Source organism: Bidens hawaiensis, unplaced genomic scaffold, assembly GCF_021521415.1.
Source record: "Bidens hawaiensis isolate Kalapana, Puna unplaced genomic scaffold, B.hawaiensis_p1.1 tig00006845_1, whole genome shotgun sequence".
Classification (NCBI taxonomy): Eukaryota; Viridiplantae; Streptophyta; class Magnoliopsida; order Asterales; family Asteraceae; genus Bidens; species Bidens hawaiensis.
Genome location: NW_027491467.1, coordinates 1 through 20,935, shown reverse-complemented (window position 1 = coordinate 20,935; position 20,935 = coordinate 1). Strand labels below are relative to the sequence as shown.

At 35.0% G+C, this 20,935-nt stretch overlaps 1 protein-coding gene, 1 long non-coding RNA gene and 1 pseudogene across 2 annotated transcripts; 2 read left to right on the top strand and 1 right to left on the bottom strand.

Moving 5' to 3' along the window:
• Positions 1-7,164: 7,164 nt before the first annotated feature.
• Positions 7,165-7,789, top strand: LOC143633670 (uncharacterized). Its single transcript, XR_013153706.1, has 3 exons — positions 7,165-7,251; positions 7,502-7,602; positions 7,701-7,789. It is a non-coding gene; the product is annotated as an uncharacterized LOC143633670 (long non-coding RNA).
• A 537-nt stretch (positions 7,790-8,326) lies between these two features.
• Positions 8,327-8,638, top strand: LOC143633684 (putative xyloglucan endotransglucosylase/hydrolase protein 6 pseudogene; annotated as a pseudogene).
• A 4,861-nt stretch (positions 8,639-13,499) lies between these two features.
• On the bottom strand, positions 13,500-17,178 carry LOC143633669 (putative pectin methylesterase CGR2). Its single transcript, XM_077101922.1, has 7 exons — positions 17,059-17,178; positions 15,587-15,721; positions 15,471-15,510; positions 14,624-14,662; positions 14,166-14,544; positions 14,042-14,093; positions 13,500-13,843 (listed from the first exon to the last, which is right to left on the bottom strand). The coding sequence occupies exons 2-7, from the start codon at positions 15,707-15,709 to the stop codon at positions 13,691-13,693; spliced, it is 786 nt and encodes a 261-aa protein (XP_076958037.1). The 5' UTR covers positions 15,710-15,721; positions 17,059-17,178; the 3' UTR covers positions 13,500-13,690.
• Between the last annotated feature and the right edge of the window lie 3,757 nt (positions 17,179-20,935).

Here is a 20,935-nt window from a genome sequence, read left to right as displayed (position 1 = left end):
ACAGGATCGGAATCATTAGTTATAATCAAACCATAAGTAAAGTTTTCAAACCACGAAACATTTGAGTGTAAATAAGTGCGGAAGCGCAAATTCATAAACCAAGTGTTGCGTCACACAGGACGACTTAAAACCCAATTAATGACAGTTTAAAAACAAGTTTGCAAAAATGATAGAGTTCAATGTAATGCATGTTCCTATACCACGCGCCCGCCTCGGCTACCTGAGAATAACATACTAAAAGTGTCAACACGGGGTTGGTGAGTTCACAAGTTTATATAAATAAAGCGTTTGCGTTTTGCGTTTGCGTTTGCGTTACCAGATAATGTTAAATCAATTATATATCTATAGGTAGCTAGCCTATAAAACAAGTATTACTAAGTGTTCGACACCGAAGCTGACTGTTTATCAATTTCCTTGCCACCATGTCTACCACGACCATGGAAAATGTGTTAGCCAAGATTACACCCACTCGACCTCCAGTCGAGTTTAGCGTTGGGTGGGGTTTGTCAAACCCAGTAGTACTACTCAACAGTGACTCGCTATTATCCAAATATTAAACGGTTCGATGTTATGAAGGACTTTAGTTGGTTCGTTTGCCACTTAGTCTTTACAAGTGATATATAACTAATAACAAAATCTAAAGCGTTTTGGAGTATGTTATCTCCCCCAAGTAAAAAGCGTTTAAAAGAGTAAAAGGGGAACGTGAAACTCACTGTTTGCGAAGAATTCAAAAACAAGTCAACCAAGAGATGGGCGTCACAGAAAATCCTCACTAGCGTTCTAAAAAAAGAATGAGATTTTCTAAGTGTTGGAACTATTATTGAGTCTCTAGACTCGGCACATAATACCTATGCATGAGATACGTTTCGTGTTTCGTTTGTGAATTGTGTGTGACTCAACAAAACACATTGGTGATACGTTACATGTGTGAAAAACTACTTACGTGTCAAGTATTAATATTGTATATTACAAGAAATTATTCCCCACGAGGTCAATTTAGTCAAAATCATGGCAATTATCTAACAACAAGTACGTTTCATGTATTTTCGCATAATTCAGCAGCTAGTTTTATCAAGACAAATTTCTACTTGAAAGATTACTCTATTCAACAGATCAAAACATATCGATTAATTCACCAAAAATCGTCACAAAAGCAAAAATGAGTTAGGTTTCCAGAACTATTTTTATTGTATTTTATTCCACATAGTTTACTCACAAAGACCAAAACATTACAGTAAACTCACAGCAGTCAAAATCATGCACAACAGAATGATATTTGTTATTCCTGTTAAATGGTAATTCCAATTAATGCAAGACCAATTGGGTTAGGCTCTTAACTCAACATGTTAACCGCCAGAAGTAGAACCAACCCATTTGGTCTTGTAGTTTATGAGATATGATAATTACAAAACAGCCTAACAGCAGACCTCACAATTCAGACTTGCACTTCAGTTTTGTAAAATAATAAAAGTTAAATTTTACACGTCCAAAAACTACAAACTTTACTTTATAGAAACTAGACTCAACCTGGTACACTGTAGTGTTAATAATTACTACCAATTACCACATTAACATTAAGTTACAGTCGTCTAAACATAAACTTAACAATCTGTCCAGTACCAGTTTACATCAAAACTCAACATAACAATAATCTATGAACCATAATCCATGCATATAACACTCTAGACACAATATTTACCAACCATGCATATCAATCTCACATTACATACATAGTTAGGGTTTTTCTTGAAAGTTTAAATCAAAGAACAAGTGATTAACAAACAACAATAACACAACTAGTTATCAATTCACTAGCTAATCATCATCAAGCATATAATCAAACCATAACTCATCTTAATCATCAATTTCGTGACTTAGGGTTTTGGATTAACCCATTCAAAATCAAAATTAAACATATAGAATGCATAGAGTAGTTGTTAATACCTTCCTAGCACCTTAATTCTTCAACCAAACTTGAAAAATCCTTGTGTGTATGTGTGTGTAGTGTGACGGCAGCCAAGGGAGAAGGGGAGGGGGGGCGATCGGGTTTGAGAGGGAGGAAGGAGGTTAGGGTTTTTGTTATTAATTAATAATAATTATATTACACAATGGCCCCTCAACTTTTAGTTATTACCTTTCTAGCATAAAGTAGCTTTTTGCATCTTGAGTTAATGTTCTACACAATATTATCAAATAACACATAAGTCTAACACATAATTATCAAATAATTATTGTTTTGATGTTTGTCGTTTATTCACCAATGGTTTGCGTCAACTCGTTTGTGTTTCGGTGCAATCCCGAAAGACTACATGTGTAGTGATTGTCAAGCGTCATTTAAAACCCTAGTTTAAATGTAATGAGATGTGCGTTATAGATCAAGTGATCTTAAGTTTGAATTGACAGAGTTTGAATTAACGGAGTTAACCTGAAATTGACGAGTGTCACACACGTAATGTACCCTAATTCCCAAATCTATATAATCTGGATGTTATAGCTCAATTAATCTCATCAACTGCATCATCTCGCCGTCGATACTCAAACCCCTAACCCTAATTGCATTTACAAGAACAGTACATAGCCGTTCGTGATTACTTTCTGGCCGTCACTTGCTGTTCCTCGTTAACCTACCTCCGATTGTTGAACAAGGTAATTGTTTACATGTTTAGAATCGCGATTTGAAGCAGATCGAAAGCCCTAAACTGGTTTTAATTAAATGTTAACGATTGAATCAATTTATTTTTCTAGGGTTCTTGAATCATATAACATCTCAACCTGCATATGTTATAATTTAACGAACTGATGCCATTACGTGTGTCCATTGGTGGTCTGCTGGTTAAAACACTTGGTTATGGGGGGACAGGTCGCGGGTTCGACCCCCTGCCACCCCGTATTTTTAGATTTATTGTTTATTTTCTTTTTAAACATTAAATAAATATATAATATTAATAATAATATTTAATTAAAACCATTTTATTAAAAACCGACGTAATGATACTTGTTTAACTCTCGTTTTCGTTCATGTATATACGTATTAACATATATATATATATATAAAATATATTATAAATTAAATACTAATGTTTTAATATATATAAAAATTAAGTAAACTAATTTATATATATTTATAAAACAAATAATAATATTATTAAGATGTGTTTAATATATACTTACATATTTGACAAATTAATTAGTTATAAAATATGAGTCTTACTTTTATACAAATATTTTTATATAATAAAATATTAAAATATACTTTTAAACGGATTTAATGAATCAATAATATTATTAAAGATGGATTTTACTTGTATAATCTTTAATAAAGTATTATAATGTACTTTGTTTATAATTTAACAAACTAGAGATTTTTCATATAATATTTTATAAGATAAAATATTATTTAATTAAAGAGAATATAATATGACTTAATAATAATTATATTTAGCGAGCTTTCTTAATCGATCTAGTTCATTATCTTAGTATTTTCATATTCTATTATCTTTATTAGGCTTTATCTTCAGCACGCGTGATCCGCTTTCGTCATACTTATTGTTATCTAATTCCTTTGTTCGTCTATCGAGGTGAGTACCACATTCCCCTATTTTACTTGTTTTCCACGTTTTGGGGACATATGCTTAAATATATTTCTCATATATACTTATACTCAAAACTGCAACTTTGTCTTATGTGTTAACAACTTATACCTTACTTGTTTACGTGCTTATTTGCTTTGTATGCTTTCGCATTCGGAGAGGTCTAACATAATCTCAGTCTAGTATGATCATACGCCAGTCGTTATAGCTTTGTGCTTCTCGACATCTCAGTTATACTTGCTCATTTGGTTATTTTGTTATACTCATATGACTTGTTGCAAATACTTATTTTTCTATATGAACATTCAAACTGGTGTGTCGCTCACTCAACCTTGTGTTGACAAAACTTCTTTATTTTCAACGCATATGCAGGTATCGTTTGATGTGAAGTATAAGATCATTTAAGGATTTATGCTAGAAGAAAACTTAATGAGATATATTGTTATTGATTGATATTTGTACATGTGTATTTGAATTTTGTATGGATAATTGTTATTTGAAAATTAATTTAATAGATATCGACACTTTTAATAATGCATGATACTAACCTTGAGAGCTGTGACAATCAATTCGCGCCCCGGCATTTCCGCCGTAGGTTGGCGTGTGACACTTGTAAATAAACTAAAATGAGCAGAAGTTAAGCATGGTTAGTATGTATAAACAAGTTATATAAGTATATATATATATATCTCAAGAACACAAAGTTCTCCATAAAGCCTTGCCTTACGAGGTCCGAAACCTCACCGACTGGAGCCGGAGAAGCAACTACCAAAGGTAACAAGGGGTGTATATTATATATATGTTGTACCACCATATTCAAGTGTTAGTACGGTTAGATGAATAATTTAGAAAGAAAGATTAAACTCAGTTTGACTTTTGGAAGTCAAACCTTCAAGAACACTAAGAAAACAACCTTAAGATCTTTGAATTTGAGAGAGAATTTGCAGTTGTAGCTGGGGGAAAATGAAGGGAAAGGGTGGTGTATATATAGAGTAAGTTGAAATGGTCAAGTATAAAGTGTTTTGCATGAAAATGGGATGGTTTAAGTCACATGTATGCATAAAACAAAGCAAAAAATGGGCTGCTTGTCTGTAGAGGGTCGCGATACGCGATGGTAGAGGTGCATACCCATCGTGTGGCGCGATGGGAAGGGTGGCCAGGTATTCTAAACTTTGAAAATTGGCATATTTGACCCCTGTAGTTCGTTTTAAGTGATTTTAACGCGTTTTAAAGACCGAAAAAGATGTTTTCAAGACCCAACAAGTGTAAAACAATATTGTAACATAAAATTCATCATTTTGATTATATCATAAGCTTCGGTTTACAAAACGGGTCGGTTTACATGATAAAAGTTTACAAAACGAATACGATTCGAGACCCGAAATTGACCAATGTCACAAAATGCATGAGAAGCCTCCATTAAGAAATCAAGCAATATGGTGGCTCTAGAGAATGGGGGATAATCTGAGAGCGACACGTAGGATTTTATGATAGACAATTATATAGATAGTTAGATTAGATAGATAGATTTTATTATAATAAAAAAACTTAAAAACTAAATCCCTCATTTTTAAATATCAGCAACACGATGAACACATTTTTTAATTTTTATGATGACAATACTCCAAGTCCAACTACAATACTTGCATACATTTATATCGTCCTTTACAAACTCGCATCATCTCCCATCAATCAAGAACACGAAAAAGACACCTTTTTTTTCTTTTTTTTTTTGAACGACCAACTAAGTAACGCCGGGTACTCCGTACACGGCCCTCATTGGCTAAAGGTAGCCCGAGCCGGCCATTAGTCCGGACGAACGAAGCCCCTAGCAGTCCACCTATTGAGGGATTCACCGGATAAAACCCGACCCCCACGCCCGCCAAATGGCATGACAACGAGGGGCCGGTAAAACCGGTTACATGTTTGATATATAGGTTTATGCTTTTTTTTTCTTTTTTTATACATGCGTTTGTAGGTACATCTTCGTTAAGAATCTGGTTAAAATATTCACGCACACTCATTATAAAACTAAAATTTTCTTCCGGAGATGAATTTTTTTTCTTTCTTTATTTGAATTTAGGAATGAGTTGGGATTTTTTAAAGATGACCGGCTAGCAAAAAGCTAGTCTACTACAAACTCATAAATAGTTTTTGTATCCTAAATCCAGATGACACTATGATGTTAAACTTACTTACCTACTGGTTGGCAACAAATAAGAAAATTTAAGAATTGAATAAAAAACCGTTACTTTTATCAAAAGCTTATTGTTGCCGAATGTAATGCCGTTTTTATAGCGTCATATAACCCCCTAGCAATCACAACAATCGCTTCCAACACACATTTCTTCTTATGAGGTACTGAATCGAATGCAACAAGAAACTCTAGCAAAATTTGGAACACATAAACTACATATCCGCCCATTGAGCAACAAGATTCCAAATTCAAGAAGCCATGTACAAGATCCAAGAATATGGTTCATCGATTCATTATCCAAATAACATAAAGGGCACAACACTAAAGGATCATCCAACCCTCTATCAACAAAAAAAATGCGTCGAGTGGGAATTCGATCAAGCAAAATCCCACAACCTAGAAAATTTACATTGCTCGAATCAAGCTTATTTCAAGTTGTTGACCGATCTCCATATGGAAGAAAACAACTCTAAAAGAAAAAAATAACAGACTTGATCGAGAATATATAAATCATTATCCTACAAAGTTCAGCTCCACTTGTCTTGCAAATCATAAAGACTAACGTCAAGAAGAAGCTTCGAAAGACTTAAACTGGATCGTCTTTCTCTTACCCTACGCCACCTCCAAACCCATTTGTCCCCATGAAAACAATCCTTGGCACAAACACCGTTAACGAATGATCAAGAGCATGTAACCTCGGTAATTATCTTTAGAAGACATAATATGAATCCAACATTCTTTCCAAAAAAGTCATTCCCTATTACCCAACTTATTTTTTTTTCAAAGAAGACGACTTACATTCTTATATATACAGTAGAGATATTCCTTTTAGTGATTTCCTTGTAGATAAAAAGAATAAAAAAAAATGTGAGGCTAAACACACCCATATCTGTTGAATGCACCCTTGGTGAGTGAAAATATAGAGAGGCATTATGGATTTAGTAAGGAAGAAGTACATTCAACAAAATCATAAGCGCGCGAAAAGGTGTGTTTGGCATAACCCAAAAAATTGACTAAGACGATGTTCAATTAGAGAGCGTTGAGGTCCAACCGACGGCTTGCCTTTGGCTGAGCCTAAGCTGAAAGCGTCGCCACTTTGCAATGGACCCCTCGTACAATTCAAATATACCATATAAGTCCCTCAACACTAATTAATCCTTCAAACTCCCTATTTAACTTTTGGTCTATATATAGCCCCTCCCACAACTTATAATCTATTCACTCCACACAGCATATATATGACAGACAACATTCAACGTTCATTATCCTTGTACAGTAAAAGTGGCCTACACTATGAGCATATTTTGTAAAAACGTTATAGTCACTCTTTTCCTTATCATGTTGCCGGTGACATATACGAAGCCGTCAACGTTTCTTCAAGATTTTCATGTAACATGGTCTGATTCTCATATTAAGCAACTCGATGCGGGAAGGGCATCCAACTACTCCTTGACCAAAACTCAGGTATGTAACACACTTATTAATTCGTATGCACTTATATAGCTAGGCACCGTTGCATGGTCCTTATGCACCACACCATGTGAAGTTTATAAGTGGTAAATTCAAAAACTTTTTTTATTTAAATGTTTGGTGAACTGCCGTCGGTGAGATAGTTATATAACATGTTAAAGTAAGTATAAGATATTAGATTTCACATACCGGTAGCTCCTTAATTAATAAATTATTCCATAAACATTATTTATATATGTTATAGGATGTGGGTTCGCTTCAAAGAATAAGTATTTGTTTGGACGTGTGAGCATGAAGATCAAGCTCCTTCCAGGCGACTCTGCTGGCACAATCACCGCCTTTTATGTATGAAATTTTGAATTATAATGCAAAAATTTCTTAAAATAATTTGTTTAACATGCACATATTAGTTATCAGTGTTCTTTCATGGTTCTTGATGACAGATGAACTCGGATACGGATCAAATACGAGATGAGCTAGACTTCGAGTTCTTGGGGAACCGAACCGGACAACCATACTCGGTTCAAACTAAGGGTTAACCTTTGGTTTGACCCTGCTGCTGACTTCCACCTTTACTCCATCCTATGGAACCACCAACATGTTGTCTAAGTATATATACACACAAAAATCTTGCTTTCAAACCACATGCTAGTTAACTTCAAATTTACAACTAAGCATGAGAAAGTAAACAAAATAAACATTTGACCGGTCGACTTCTAAACAACTTGGCCGGCTTTTTTCACTAAAAGAATTTTCTCCACGGACCTTTTCTCTTAAAGAAGTCACGTGTCATGTGTCACGTCCAGGTGTCCATGTGGATCCAATATCGCACTAAGGTGTGCAAATGGCAATGACATATATTTTCGTCTAAAGAGTACATATTTATTTTAAAAACTTATAAAACCAATACTTAACTTATAAAAGTTGACCTCTGAAATGTAAATTTTGTGGATTCTCATTTTTCCACCAAACAATTCATCATTTGTATAGGTTTTCAGTGGATGAAGTGCCTATAAGAGTGTACAAGAACAATGAAGGCAAAGGAACCCCCTTTCCAAAATCCCAACCAATGGGAATTTACTCAACATTATGGGAAGCAGATGATTGGGCCACAAGGGGTGGGCTTGAAAAAATTGACTGGAGCCAAGCACCTTTTTATGCATATTATAAGGACTTTAATATTGAAGGATGCCCTACACCAAACCCAAGTGCCTGTGCTTCCAACCCAGCCAACTGGTGGGAGGGTAAAGGCTACCAACAACTGGACGCGGTTGCAACGCGCAGGTACCAGTGGGTGCGTATGAACCACATGGTATACGATTACTGCACCGACAAACAAAGGAACCCGGTTGCCCCACCGGAATGTATGGACAAGATTTAAGAGAATTGTTTATATACTTGTCCTGGTTATTATTGATATTTATATGATCATGAATCAGATGGGATGGGGGCAAGAAAGTAAAATGTTATTGTGTATTTTTTTTTCTTTCTGAACTTGTATCTACACACAATAAATTTTCTGCAATAAATTATGAAAATGACATATATAGATGCAAAAAAAGGTGTTTATAACAAGTGTTTGCACTTCAGCAATTTTAAGGTTTTTTAAGATAACTATAATGCAATCAAAATTAAATGATCAAATTATGATCATGCAAAAAGACATAAAAAAGGTAAAAGACATAAGGGGCGGAGTGGAACTGGACTGCTAGGAGCGGGGCATAAGACGGCACGACTCGAAACTGGTGGGAGACTTTACACATCACGATGGAGACTTTAATAAAATATGGAGTTAATAAAGTTTGTTCTAGTAAACATCCTCGTGCATTGCACCACAAGCGACCGTTGATACATGTAAACCCGTGCGTCACGATGAGGGCGTTAATAAAACATAAAATTAATAAAGTTTGTTCGTGTGAAGGTTGTTATGCTTAAACTCTTTATCGAATAAAGTTTACATCAAAATGAAGGTAAAAGTAAATATGAAAAATGCATCGAATATTACTATTTAAGTAAAAAAAAAGTTAATTATAAACATAGAATAATAGAATAATAAAAATAATAAAATCATATTAGAAGATAATCTTGTAAATCATTAAATGCATTGATTATGGTTCAACATAGTACCACGTAATAAATCGATTGCAAATACCAAAATAACTAACTTAGCACACATGCTTAAATCTAGATAGTTGATCTATGAATAGTAATTTTTGTAGTTTTTGTGAAATAACTAATTCTTGGTTTTTAATATATATATAATACCTAAATAAATAAAAACAACAAAAACAACGGCTATCGCCTTATCGACGAATCAATACTGTTTCTATCAACCGGGCGACCATCGCCTTCGCTAGTTCTCTTCAAGGTTTAACCATCGCCGGCGACCGTCTATTATTTGTTGAAACTGGCATTTGTTTAGCGTGTCGTAACAAGTGTTGAGAGTTGTTTTTCTTCATTGAAGCAAGTGAAGACGGATTTACATAATTGGATAGGTGACGATCATATAAATGATGCTTGCAATTATTATATTAAAGAGGAGTTCTTTCTGAATTTCGCGATTGAAAATGTTATAGAAACAACTATATGTAATATCTTTTTTTATTATTATTTCTTAATATGATTTTGTATATTGTTGAATGTTGACGATAAACTTTTGTTATAATAGTGATATTGCATTTTATTTATCTGACAAAATAACCGACCTGGCCCATCTGAGCCTGAAAACTTTGACTCTGAAAAAACATTGAGCATTGAAAAATCCTGAACTCATAGGAAAATATTCTTGACTCTACCACTGCCTGCACGGGGATTAACCACCAGAATAATGTATTTATGGCTATGAGTATTGCGTCTTACGCCTGTTATCTTGAATCTAGTTAAAATATGGTTAAAGAATAAGAGAGATTAGAAAGATTTATCTTTAAGGTTTTAGATATTTTAAGGATAAAATAAGGAAAGATGAAAAATGAGATCGCAATTTTAGAAAAAAAAAATAGATTAGAGATGGGAGGGGTGGAAAGACTCATTTCCTCCGCTATGATTAACATTTTACAATTCTATGTTAGCTTTGTGTGACCGATAAAGTTTTTCATTTTTCAACCATTAAAATCTATGTTAAGTTTTTCAATAAAAATAAATAAATAAATAAATTGTTACGTGTAGTAATGTATTTAAGAAATTCGTCTATTGGCACCAATGCACCATGAGTTTTTGTTCTTCACTAAAAGAGAATGTACAAAGTCTGCTTATCGAATAGTTTTTTACCGATTTAACTAAGTCACTAGAATATTAAGTGTAAAGTGTAAATATAAGTTTTCGATTTGATTTTATCCATATAGCTTTTAAAAGATTATTTCAGCTGACTTTTCATTTAAAAAGTTGCTTCTAAAGACGGTAAAACTTGGTTTGGGAAGAAAGTATTGTCTATACACATTTAACTAATTATTCACACATATGTTAAAACAAAAAACTGATACTCATAATAGTGTATCAAAGATCGAGTGTTTGAATCACATCCCCAATAATCCTATTGTTTGAACCGTATCCCAAATAATCAGCATATTGTTTGAATCATATACCAAATAGTGAGCCTATAGTATACATACCTAAGTCCTTTCATGGAAAGAGAAACGTGATTATCATACAATAATTGGAGGGTCCTCCTATAAGCTATGGTTGATTGAGTGGGTGGCACATGTGTATTAAGGAACTGGTCACAAGTCTAAGCACGTGCACATTAAGGTACTGATGGATTATTGTCGGAAAGCCAAAACAATAAACATGGTTAACTAACTAACTACCTCCTTTTGTAGTTGGACCCACTAACACATGCCCTCGTCCGGTCAAATTTTAATGCACAATGGACCAAACTAGCCAACTAGGTAGTAGTAAATTAATACTATGAGATCTTGGTTACAAAATAGGTACAAAAGGTTGTCATGGAAGAATTTGGTTTACAATTTCAGCTAAGTTTGAGCGACTTATGCGACATCGACTTTCGAAAGGACAATTTCACCCCAAAAAAAACAGTTACTTTTAAAAAAAATCATGAAAATTAAATAGTTTTCTTTATTATTAGCATTATGTTCTAGACTATACTTTCTTGTTGAAATATATCTAAGTATTTGCATAATCAGAATATTGTATGTTTTTGTTTTAAGTCTTTGCTCTTTTGTTATTAATGAGTAGAGGTGTACAAAATCATTTTATTTCCAAAGCTAACCGGTTTGGTTTTGCACGATCTAAACCGCTTCGGTTTAGAAATTGGTTTAAGTGTAGAACTTGTCAAACTGACAAAAATGGTTCGGTTCGGTTTAAAACATGTTTTAAGCGATTTAAAACGGCTTGAGGCAAAAGGAACCGGTTTTAAAACTGGTTTGATTGTAAAATGAGCGAACCACTATACGAACCGGCAGTCCAGTCGGTTTGAGAACTGGTTTTAGATATGAAACCGTCCTGTTCGGCTTCAGGTTAACCAGTTCCATACCGGTTTTCTTTTGTACATGTCTATTAATGAGGGTGATATTTCACAAGTGGGCTTTGATTGAGTTGGTACAGTGGCTGGTAGGCCTGGACAACAGTTGATAGGCTTGGAAGTTTGTCTAATTGTTGATGGGCTAGGATAATAGTTGATGAGCTTGGAAGTTGGTCTAGACTCTAGAAGTTTATGTTAAAGTTAAGGCAATGAGTTGCATTAGGTAGGTTACACATGACACGTTCCACCCATGACCCGTTTCTAATTAACACACGGGTCATTTGTATCCGGTGGTACTATAAAAAAGTGGAGATTGTAAGAGTTTCTTTGATCCAGTTTTTTAGGTCTTCTTGTTTATGGATCGGTAAAGAGACCAATGGTTATTTCCTGGGAGAGTACCCTAAAGAGTTTGATTGATCGTTGTTCTTGTTATATCTATGGTTCTATTCCATTGACGATTTTAGTTTGTTCTTTGTCATTTCTTGCTATCATTTCTGATTCATATCATCAACTATCGATTTGAGTTATTATTGATGGTTGTTTTGTTATTGGTTGAACGATTGTGGTTTGTGTTTTAGACGAAATTCAGTGTTTGTGACATTTCTAAATTAAGAGATTAACTTGATAAGAAGATATTAGTTGATACAAATTTATATTAAGTTTCTATCATAAGCTTATGAAAGTTACGTATTAATCATCATAAACTAAATTTACCTAATCTAATTGATTAATTTGAGTAGGAACTTGAAACTTAAAAGAAAGTATGCGTTTGTTTCTAATTGTAATAAATTCTCTATAAACCCTAAAGAATTCATTTTAGGGTTATGAGAGATTGATCTCCCTTTTGAGTTATGTTGTGGTTCCATAATGTTGTAGAGTTTATTCCAAAAATCATGTTCTCATCTCTTCGTGAGTTATATAAATTCGTTCTTGAGTTATAAGGTATGAAATGAATGCTCTATCAAGACCATTCTAAATTCACACACATTTAAAATATTTTACTTTTATTTTCGTATTTATTATACTTGAGTTATTTCTATGAAAAAAAATTATGTCAGTCAACTATTAAAATATATGTAACGAACGTTTACATGTATTTGTGAATAGTGTAATTGTTAGATGTAACAAACGTTTACATATTCATTACACTTGTTTAAATGGATTCACATATTTTTATAGATATAACTTACATATAGGTAATTATGGTTGGACTTATAATGAAAATTGGTCAAACCATCATGCATTGATTCATTGAATACACAATGTAGCATATAATGTAGTCCCTCATGAGGCCAAAATTCTTACAACAAAACAGCCAAGATTTGACATTTAACTTCAATAAATATTCCAGATCAAGCAAACCCCTCCCTTTGGATTGGAATGGTCAGATCATGGTGATCCCAATCCAAAAATCAAATCACACCTCCTCCTTTAATGCTGTCTTTATCTTTCATATATATGAAAGTGAGTATGTGTAATATAAGTTTTAAAAAATATATAGAAGCTGAGTAGCCAGGATATTATCAACCAACTTTTTTTGGTTACTGTGATGACATCACTTTGTTAGAGAGAATGTATTAGCTGAGATTTATTATTATATAATTATCATAGTTAAAAGATATAATTAAGTTATATTTTCTATAATTTGTACTTCAATAAACATTTGTCAATAGTAATACATCATAGGGTTTTCATTATTCTGTGTAAAACACAATTTACACCGGACAGAGACCCCTTCCAAAGGGTTAACGGCAGAAAAGAACTTAAACGCTTGGTACTGTTCTTTGTCTTTAAATGAATAATAATTATACAACTATTGAGATGGGTTCATGAATTTGTAATGAATTGGTATAAATAACAGCATAAGGGTGGTGATGACATCAACATCTTCCACCAAATTGAACCAAGAACAAGAGCAACAGAGCTACATCTATATGAATAGTTAGCATCTCACCATCAATGGTATGAATTCAAGTGAAAAACTTGGCATTTTGGCTTGTATGAACTCTTGGCAGCAGCCTGTTCAAACTTTTTGGTTGCGGTTTCGTTCTCCTCGAGGCTTGTCTGAACGAAAAACCGGGCCCACCATGACGCGCTCCGCATTTTAGCCTTCACAAATGTGCCATTTAAATAGTTATAAAAATATGTATAAAATTTTTAAAAATAAATAACCCAAGCCTACCATGGCTCGGCTCATTTACAGCCTTAGGTCAACAGAGCCTTGTCCTGCTGACCCGTACTACAAAGTGACTCATTTCAACCCAATCTTATTGACCCATAAACCACATTATTAAACTTGCTGCTTACCGGGCGTCCAAATCTTGATGTATGCGGATTATTAGCCTTTGAACTACTAGGTCTACCTAAACAACCCGAAAATAACAGAACTCAGAATTCACAGATCAAACATTAATTCACTATTTATATAAACTTACCTGTAAATATAACAAGGTTTTGAGCAGAAACCCTTGCCAAATCCGGAAGCGTTTTGTTAAGATATTTAGGTGATAAATAATCAACCGAATCAGAAACAATAATAAGTGAAAACGATTTAGCTCGATATGGCAAAGGAAACTTAATATCAGCAACCCGAACAAGCCCCTTTCTCACAAGACTTCTGCATGCCACATCAGATTCCTCAATATCATAGGGTTCTACGCCCCATGCTTCAGTGTCTTTTTCTTTTGTTAGTTGTGATACTATCGAGCATGTGTCGGGCCCCACGTGTAACACTTTGTGCATACTGTCACCATATGTTTTCTTTAGTACTGGTATTGCCATATGGACATCATATGTGCAACTAGAGTCACCTGAGATGGTTAAATTGTGAGTGGTTATATGATAAGAATGTTATTAATTACCTATATTTTTGAAAGATTTTGAGCTTACCTTCAATCTTGCTAAATGTTTTATAGTCCCCGGATCCACCTGCATAAGGAATATGCATATACATTTAGGTGTGTTTGTGCGATTTGAAGTAGGACTGTTCAAAAAGCTCTCGGCTCATGGCTCGCTCGAAAGCAGCTCGTGTGTTTGTAAACGAGCCAATTCAAGGTAAGCTAAGCTAAGCGATGCCTCGCTCATTAGGTTTGTTATGCTTGCTTGTTGGTTCGTTATGCTTGCTCGTTGGCTCGTTTAAATTAAAGCCCATATTTTAATATACATAAACTACAACCCAAATTTTATGATATGTCGATTATGAATGTTGTAGTTTATCAATTATGCATTATGTGTATGTTAACGATATTACTTTTCTTTGTGTATATATCAATATATGTAAGAATATAAATGAACTTTTTAAGAAATAAACGAAAAGTTTGAGGATATATGAACCATAACCCAAATTTTAATACATATAAATTATAAATTTGTAGTTTATTGTTTATGCATAATGTGTACGTTAAAAATATTACAAAATTTTTTTCTATATGTATAAATACGTGTACAAATATAAAAGAATTTTTTTTAATAGAAATCGAGCTGGCTCGAGCTTTTTATGAGCCGCGCTCAACAATTCAGACTGTTAAGATAAGCGAGCCAAGCACAAGCCCAACCTAGCTCAGCCTGGTCCGTTTACAGTTCTCTTTGAAAGTGAGTATATGATATTCAATACTTTAATAAACATAATCAGAATACGAGTTGTATAAGATAGTGTTTGGATGTGTTTAAACTGTTTGAAGTTGTGATCCAAACACCCTCTTAAACCAAACAATCAAGAATCTAGATTAGTACAAACCTGAGCCTTTAAAAACACAGCCAATCACAAGAACTGTTCCCTGTATTATACAAAATAATCAAATCAGGTTTATTTGTATATATTAAACTTATATAAATGAGTGATTATTAACTTACCAGTAACACAAGAACAATTGATAGTAAAGGATTAGTTTTTGATTTTGAATGAAAAATCCCTCCAAGTGGATTACTCCCACCACCCACAAACCGACGCGCCGCGTTTCCAGGCCTTCTCGACATGGCTAAAAAACACTCTACAAAAGGTCAAACTTTGACTTTTAGAATTAAAATATGAACAAGCTTTTCACCTTATAATCTCTTAGGCTGAGGGGTGTGGAGCGCGAGAAAGGGCGCGTGAGGCCATCCGCTCGCGCCCCGGGGCGCGAGCACCACACCACCGAGGCGCGAGAGGGGCGCGAGAGGGGCGCGAGCGCGGATTTCCAGGCGGGCGCAAGGGTGATCGCGGGAGAAGAGAGAGGAAAAGCTGGTGGGCCCACCCAAAAGAGCCGTTGAGCTCGGGTTTTTTTTTAAAAAAACCTTTACAAAATCCTATATAATACCCCTAAATCAACCCATTTTAACCATATCAAGCACAACTTCAATCTCCAAACTCATATATAATATCCCAAACTCCTTTATAAAACCCAAAATTTTTTTCCTATATATAACCCATTTCATATAAATCAATTACCACAACTTCAAAAAAAAATCCAAAAACAACCCATCGTCCCAATTTTTTTTTTAAAAATAATGTCGTCGTACTCGTCTGATTCCGACTCCTCCGAAGAGGATGATTTGCTTCTTCATGAGTTGGTTGAACATTTGTGGGGCGAGGTGACCAGATGATCTTGTATTAGATTAGTTTTATTATTAAATATTATTGTTTGTTTAATTTTTAGTATGTTTTTTTTTATTATGAATTTTCAAAAAAATGTGTGTTTTTTTAAATAATTTCTTGTTTTTTTAATAATACGTTTTTTTAATACATTTATAAAAAAATAAAAAAATAAACCGCTCGCGCCCCCTCTCGCGCCCCTCCACACCAGGGCCAGGGGCGCGAGCACCACAACCAACACCCATCTTATCAAGTTTCTCTCTCTGCCACACGTCACAATATTATTGGCTGGAGCCCCCACTCGCGCCCCCTCTCGCGCCCCCCACACCCCTCAGCCTTAATGTTTGTGTTATCATGTTATAATGTATCAAAATTGACAAGTTAATTAATTTTTGTTTATTTCTAATGTAGATTGACTAACTACTAGCAACTACCTATAATCTATCAAGATTCATGTTTTCAGTTAACTTTAACTGAATCCACCTGATACAAAATTAAGCCCATTTGGGTACACACAAAAAAAAGATCAATTTTAGCAGTTTGACTCATAAAGTCATAACAAATACTTTCCACAAATAGAAAGCAAATGAACATGAACATCAAAACCATGTGTCAGAAAGATTCAGAAGTTGAATAAAGATTCAAGATTTCAAAAACCCATGAAAACAAACACATCAAAGATCACAAGAAGAAACAATTAAATAGTACATCAAGAGTCTTGAAATGAGGAAACTTGGAGTAAAAAAGTAGAAACCTTTGATGGATCTGTTAATGGGAAGTTGGTGTCATATTTGGATCTTGAGTGGGAGAATTAAAGGTGAGAACAAGTTGATGAAATCTGGTTGTTGATGGGCCATCTTAAAATAAAATGATTTGGATCTTGGTTTCCATTGTCGGCAGTGTGGACTTAAAAGCTTTCTTTTTTAAATAATAATAATATCATAGATTTTGACTGCTCATAATAAATTATTAAAATGAGTTGATCTGATCTTACATGTGTCAACATTAAAAGTTTAAATACATGAAAACGAGACAAGAGATGTTAAAAAATACTAGGTTTTGTTTTATACAGTGGCGGATCCAGGAATTTTTTTTAGGTGGTTCCCTCTTAATTTATAAGGTGGTTCCTACGCGTCTTCTATATATCCGTACACTATTATTTCGAAACTCGGGTGGTTCCGGGGAACCACCCGTTTGTATGCTGGATCCGCCATTGGTTTTATATTAATGTGATATAATATTTACCATGTAATTCCTTACAGAATAAAAAATTTTAAAATAAGTATGGACCAACTAGATCTTCTTTTACATTGAAATGACCATATAGTGTTAGGCTGAGGGGTGTGGGGGGCTTTAATGGGGGCTCCAACCAATAATATTATGACGTGTGGCAGAGAGAGAAACTGGATAAGGGGGGTGTTGGAGCCCCCGTTAGAGCCCCTGGCCCTGGTGTGGAGGGGCTCCAGCAGGGGCTCCAGCGAATTAAAAGATTGAACAAGTTTGCATCTGTTCTCGTCCCCCATGTCTCCTTTAGTCTTTCCAGCGCCACGACCGCCACCTCTCACCGCATTTTTCGGCGAGAATTGAACATCCGAATAATGACCGAACCCGACAATTAATACCATCGTTTGACCCATAATTTGAAACCGAGCTTCACACAATTTTTCTGAACTTCCGGCATCACTCTAGTCACCTCTCATGTGTTTTCTGGCGAGAAACAAACACCCAAATCATGACGGAAACTGATAATTAATAACAAAAACTTGACTCGTAATCTCAAACTGAGCTTCACACAATTGTTCTGAACTTCCGACGTCACTCCGGTCACCAATCACGCATTTTCCGGCGATAACGAAACACCCAAATCATGACCGAAACCGACAACTGACACAACAGTTAAACTCATAGCCTCAAACTGATTCCCCTGACTCAGTAGATCCCCATCTCTCTCTGTTATGCCGTCATCTTCGTTGTTGTGTATTCTCCGGCCAAAAGACGGTATCGAAACAAGCATCAATAAAGGTATTTAATCACACCAATTGATTCCAATCACGTTTCGTTTCTACTATCGAAATCGAACATGACTTTTTAAAATCAAAGATTGGGGCGGATTCTAGGGTTCTTGTGCAGATTAACCAGATGGGTGGTGGCAGGTGACAGTGGTTCAATCTTTTAACGGCTCTTTTTCTAAAATTCAACAAGCTCCTCTCTCTCTTCTCCCGCTAACAGGCTCACGCCTGCATGTTTATTCGCGCTAGCGCCCCGTTAGCGCCACGATTAACGCCCCGGTGGTGTGGTGTTAGCGCCTGGGGGCGCGAGCGGAGGGGTTCTAGCGCCCCCGTTGAAGCCCCACACCCCTCAGCCTTAGTACCATTAATAGTTCAGTAACTATTAGAGATTTTGGGATTCATATGATTCAGGTATCAGTATTTAACTGAATTTTTACCATCAGTATCATATTATATCAAGTATTTTTGGTATTGCTATCGATGCCTCTTTTGTAAGATTGTTAGTAAAATTATGCAACTGCTTTACACCTCCGTTTATCAAGTGTATTGGAGACAACAAGCAATTGCTTAGGTCTTTCACTCTTTTTTTTAACGACCAAGTGATTGGTTATCGGGAGATTCTGAAAGGCTTACCATCTGCATACAACCCATCTTATGCAAGTTTGAATCTTCCTTAGAGTAGTATTGTCCGTATTTCAGAGTGCATATATAAGTTGGAATCGAACTTGAGCACCACCCCATGAGTTCTAACCACTCTACCAAACTGGTAACTTTAAGGGTATGTTTGGTTGGTGGTAATGAAATGAAAGGAGAATAGAATAGGAGAAAGAATGAAATTGACAAGAGAATGAAATAGATCATACCATTCATTTGTCTTGTTTGGTTAATATAAAGGAATAAAATAAATTATTACTTTATGTTGTTTGTTATCCAAAAAAGTTATAGGAAAGAAATAGAAATAATAAAACACTCCTATCTTAAAATATTTTTTTACCAAAATAAAAGAAAACTGCAATGTCGACGATAGTGATGGTAGCTCTCGCGACGAAAATGGTGGCGACGGTGGTGGTGGTGGTGGTGGTGGTGGCGGTCAGGAGGCAGGGATTGTGGTGGTGGTAGCATTGGTAATGATGACGATGGTAGGATGGTGGCGACAGTGGTAGCGTTCAGGCAACCACAATGGTGCTGATGGTGATGGTAAGGCGGCAGCGGTGACAATGGTTGCGATGGTTACGACTAGGGATGAGATCGGGACCGTACCCGTACATATACCCGTACATGTACCCGAAAGTACCCGTACCTAAAAACAGTAAATCTTGGTACCCATACTCGTACCCGAATTATATGGTACGGGTACGGGTACATGTACATGTACTTTGGGTACGGTACTCGCTTTGGTACCCTTTTGTTTTTTTTAAAAAAATCTCCACTAAACTAGGTATCGATAACGGTACGGTACCAATAATCAATTATCTATAATACCAAAACCGTAATACCACAACCATAATCGTAATACCGCAATCAAAACTAAAAATGTAACAAATCAACAATAATATAAAATTCATTCAAAATCAAGTAATGAATACCAAAACATGCAAAATAAAAAAAAAAATATTTAACAAAATATTAAAAACAAAATTAACTAAAGTCAACATTCATTTAATTTTCACTAGTCATATTTCCATTTTTTCTTTTTCTTTTCTTTGTTTATTTTTTCTTCAATTTCTATAGAAAAACAAGAAAGAAAATACATATTATTTAATGATATTCACAATAACATATACATGAAATAAAAATATACGAATACATAATATATGAATATACACATATAGATCAAGAATGAACTTATTCAACTAATATATATTATGTTTTAAAAATCTTGCTTGAAAGTTAAGTAATGAGTGTTGAAAACCTAATAAAAACTCATACATATTCTAAACGGGTACCAGTACCAGTAATACCCGTACTTGTATCCGAAAGTAATCGTACCTGTGATCAGTAAATTTGGATACCCATACTCGTACCCAATAGACGCGTACCGGTACAGGTACGGGTACAAGTATTCGGAAAAAAAAGCTCATCCCTAGTTGCGACGTCGATGCTGGAAGTGGCGGCGGCGGTGGTGGTAGCGCTGGTGGTGGTGGCAACGATGACGTTGGCGGTCATGTGGTGGTAATGGCGATGGTAGTGGTTGTTGTTAGATGGTAGTGTTGTTGAGAAAGTATGAGAATGAATGATTTTGATGGAATCAGTGGTGAAGCTTGGGCTTAGTCAAGGGGGTGACCGAAGTCACGGACTCAAAAATTTTCGGGTGGATGATTTGGTTCATGTCGGTGATTCGGGTCGGATCAGATCAAACAATATAACATCTATATATCTAATTATTCTTCATTTATTCAAACGATTGTTCTTACAACAAAAGAAATAAAATAATTTTTTAACCAACAAATACCTAAAATATTCATGATAATGCAAGAGGAAGGGTGAGTAGAGATAAGCAAATTCAGTATTGGTACTGGTATCGAAATCGGTACTGATTTAGTACCATCGGTACTAAATAAATACCAAAGTTTTGAGTTTCGGTACCGGTATTTCCCAAATTTTTACTTTCAATACCGGTAC

Excerpts from the sequence above, each read along its gene's own strand:
- LOC143633669 (XM_077101922.1), bottom strand. The coding sequence starts at position 15,709 with ATGTCGAGAAGGCCTGGAAACGCGGCGCGTCGGTTTGTGGGTGGTGGG. Across the intron at positions 14,663-15,470 it reads CTGTGTTTTTAAAGGCTCAG|GTGGATCCGGGGACTATAAA; the intron begins GTTTGTACTAAT and ends TTCCTTATGCAG. Across the intron at positions 14,545-14,623 it reads AACATTTAGCAAGATTGAAG|GTGACTCTAGTTGCACATAT; the intron begins GTAAGCTCAAAA and ends TAACCATCTCAG.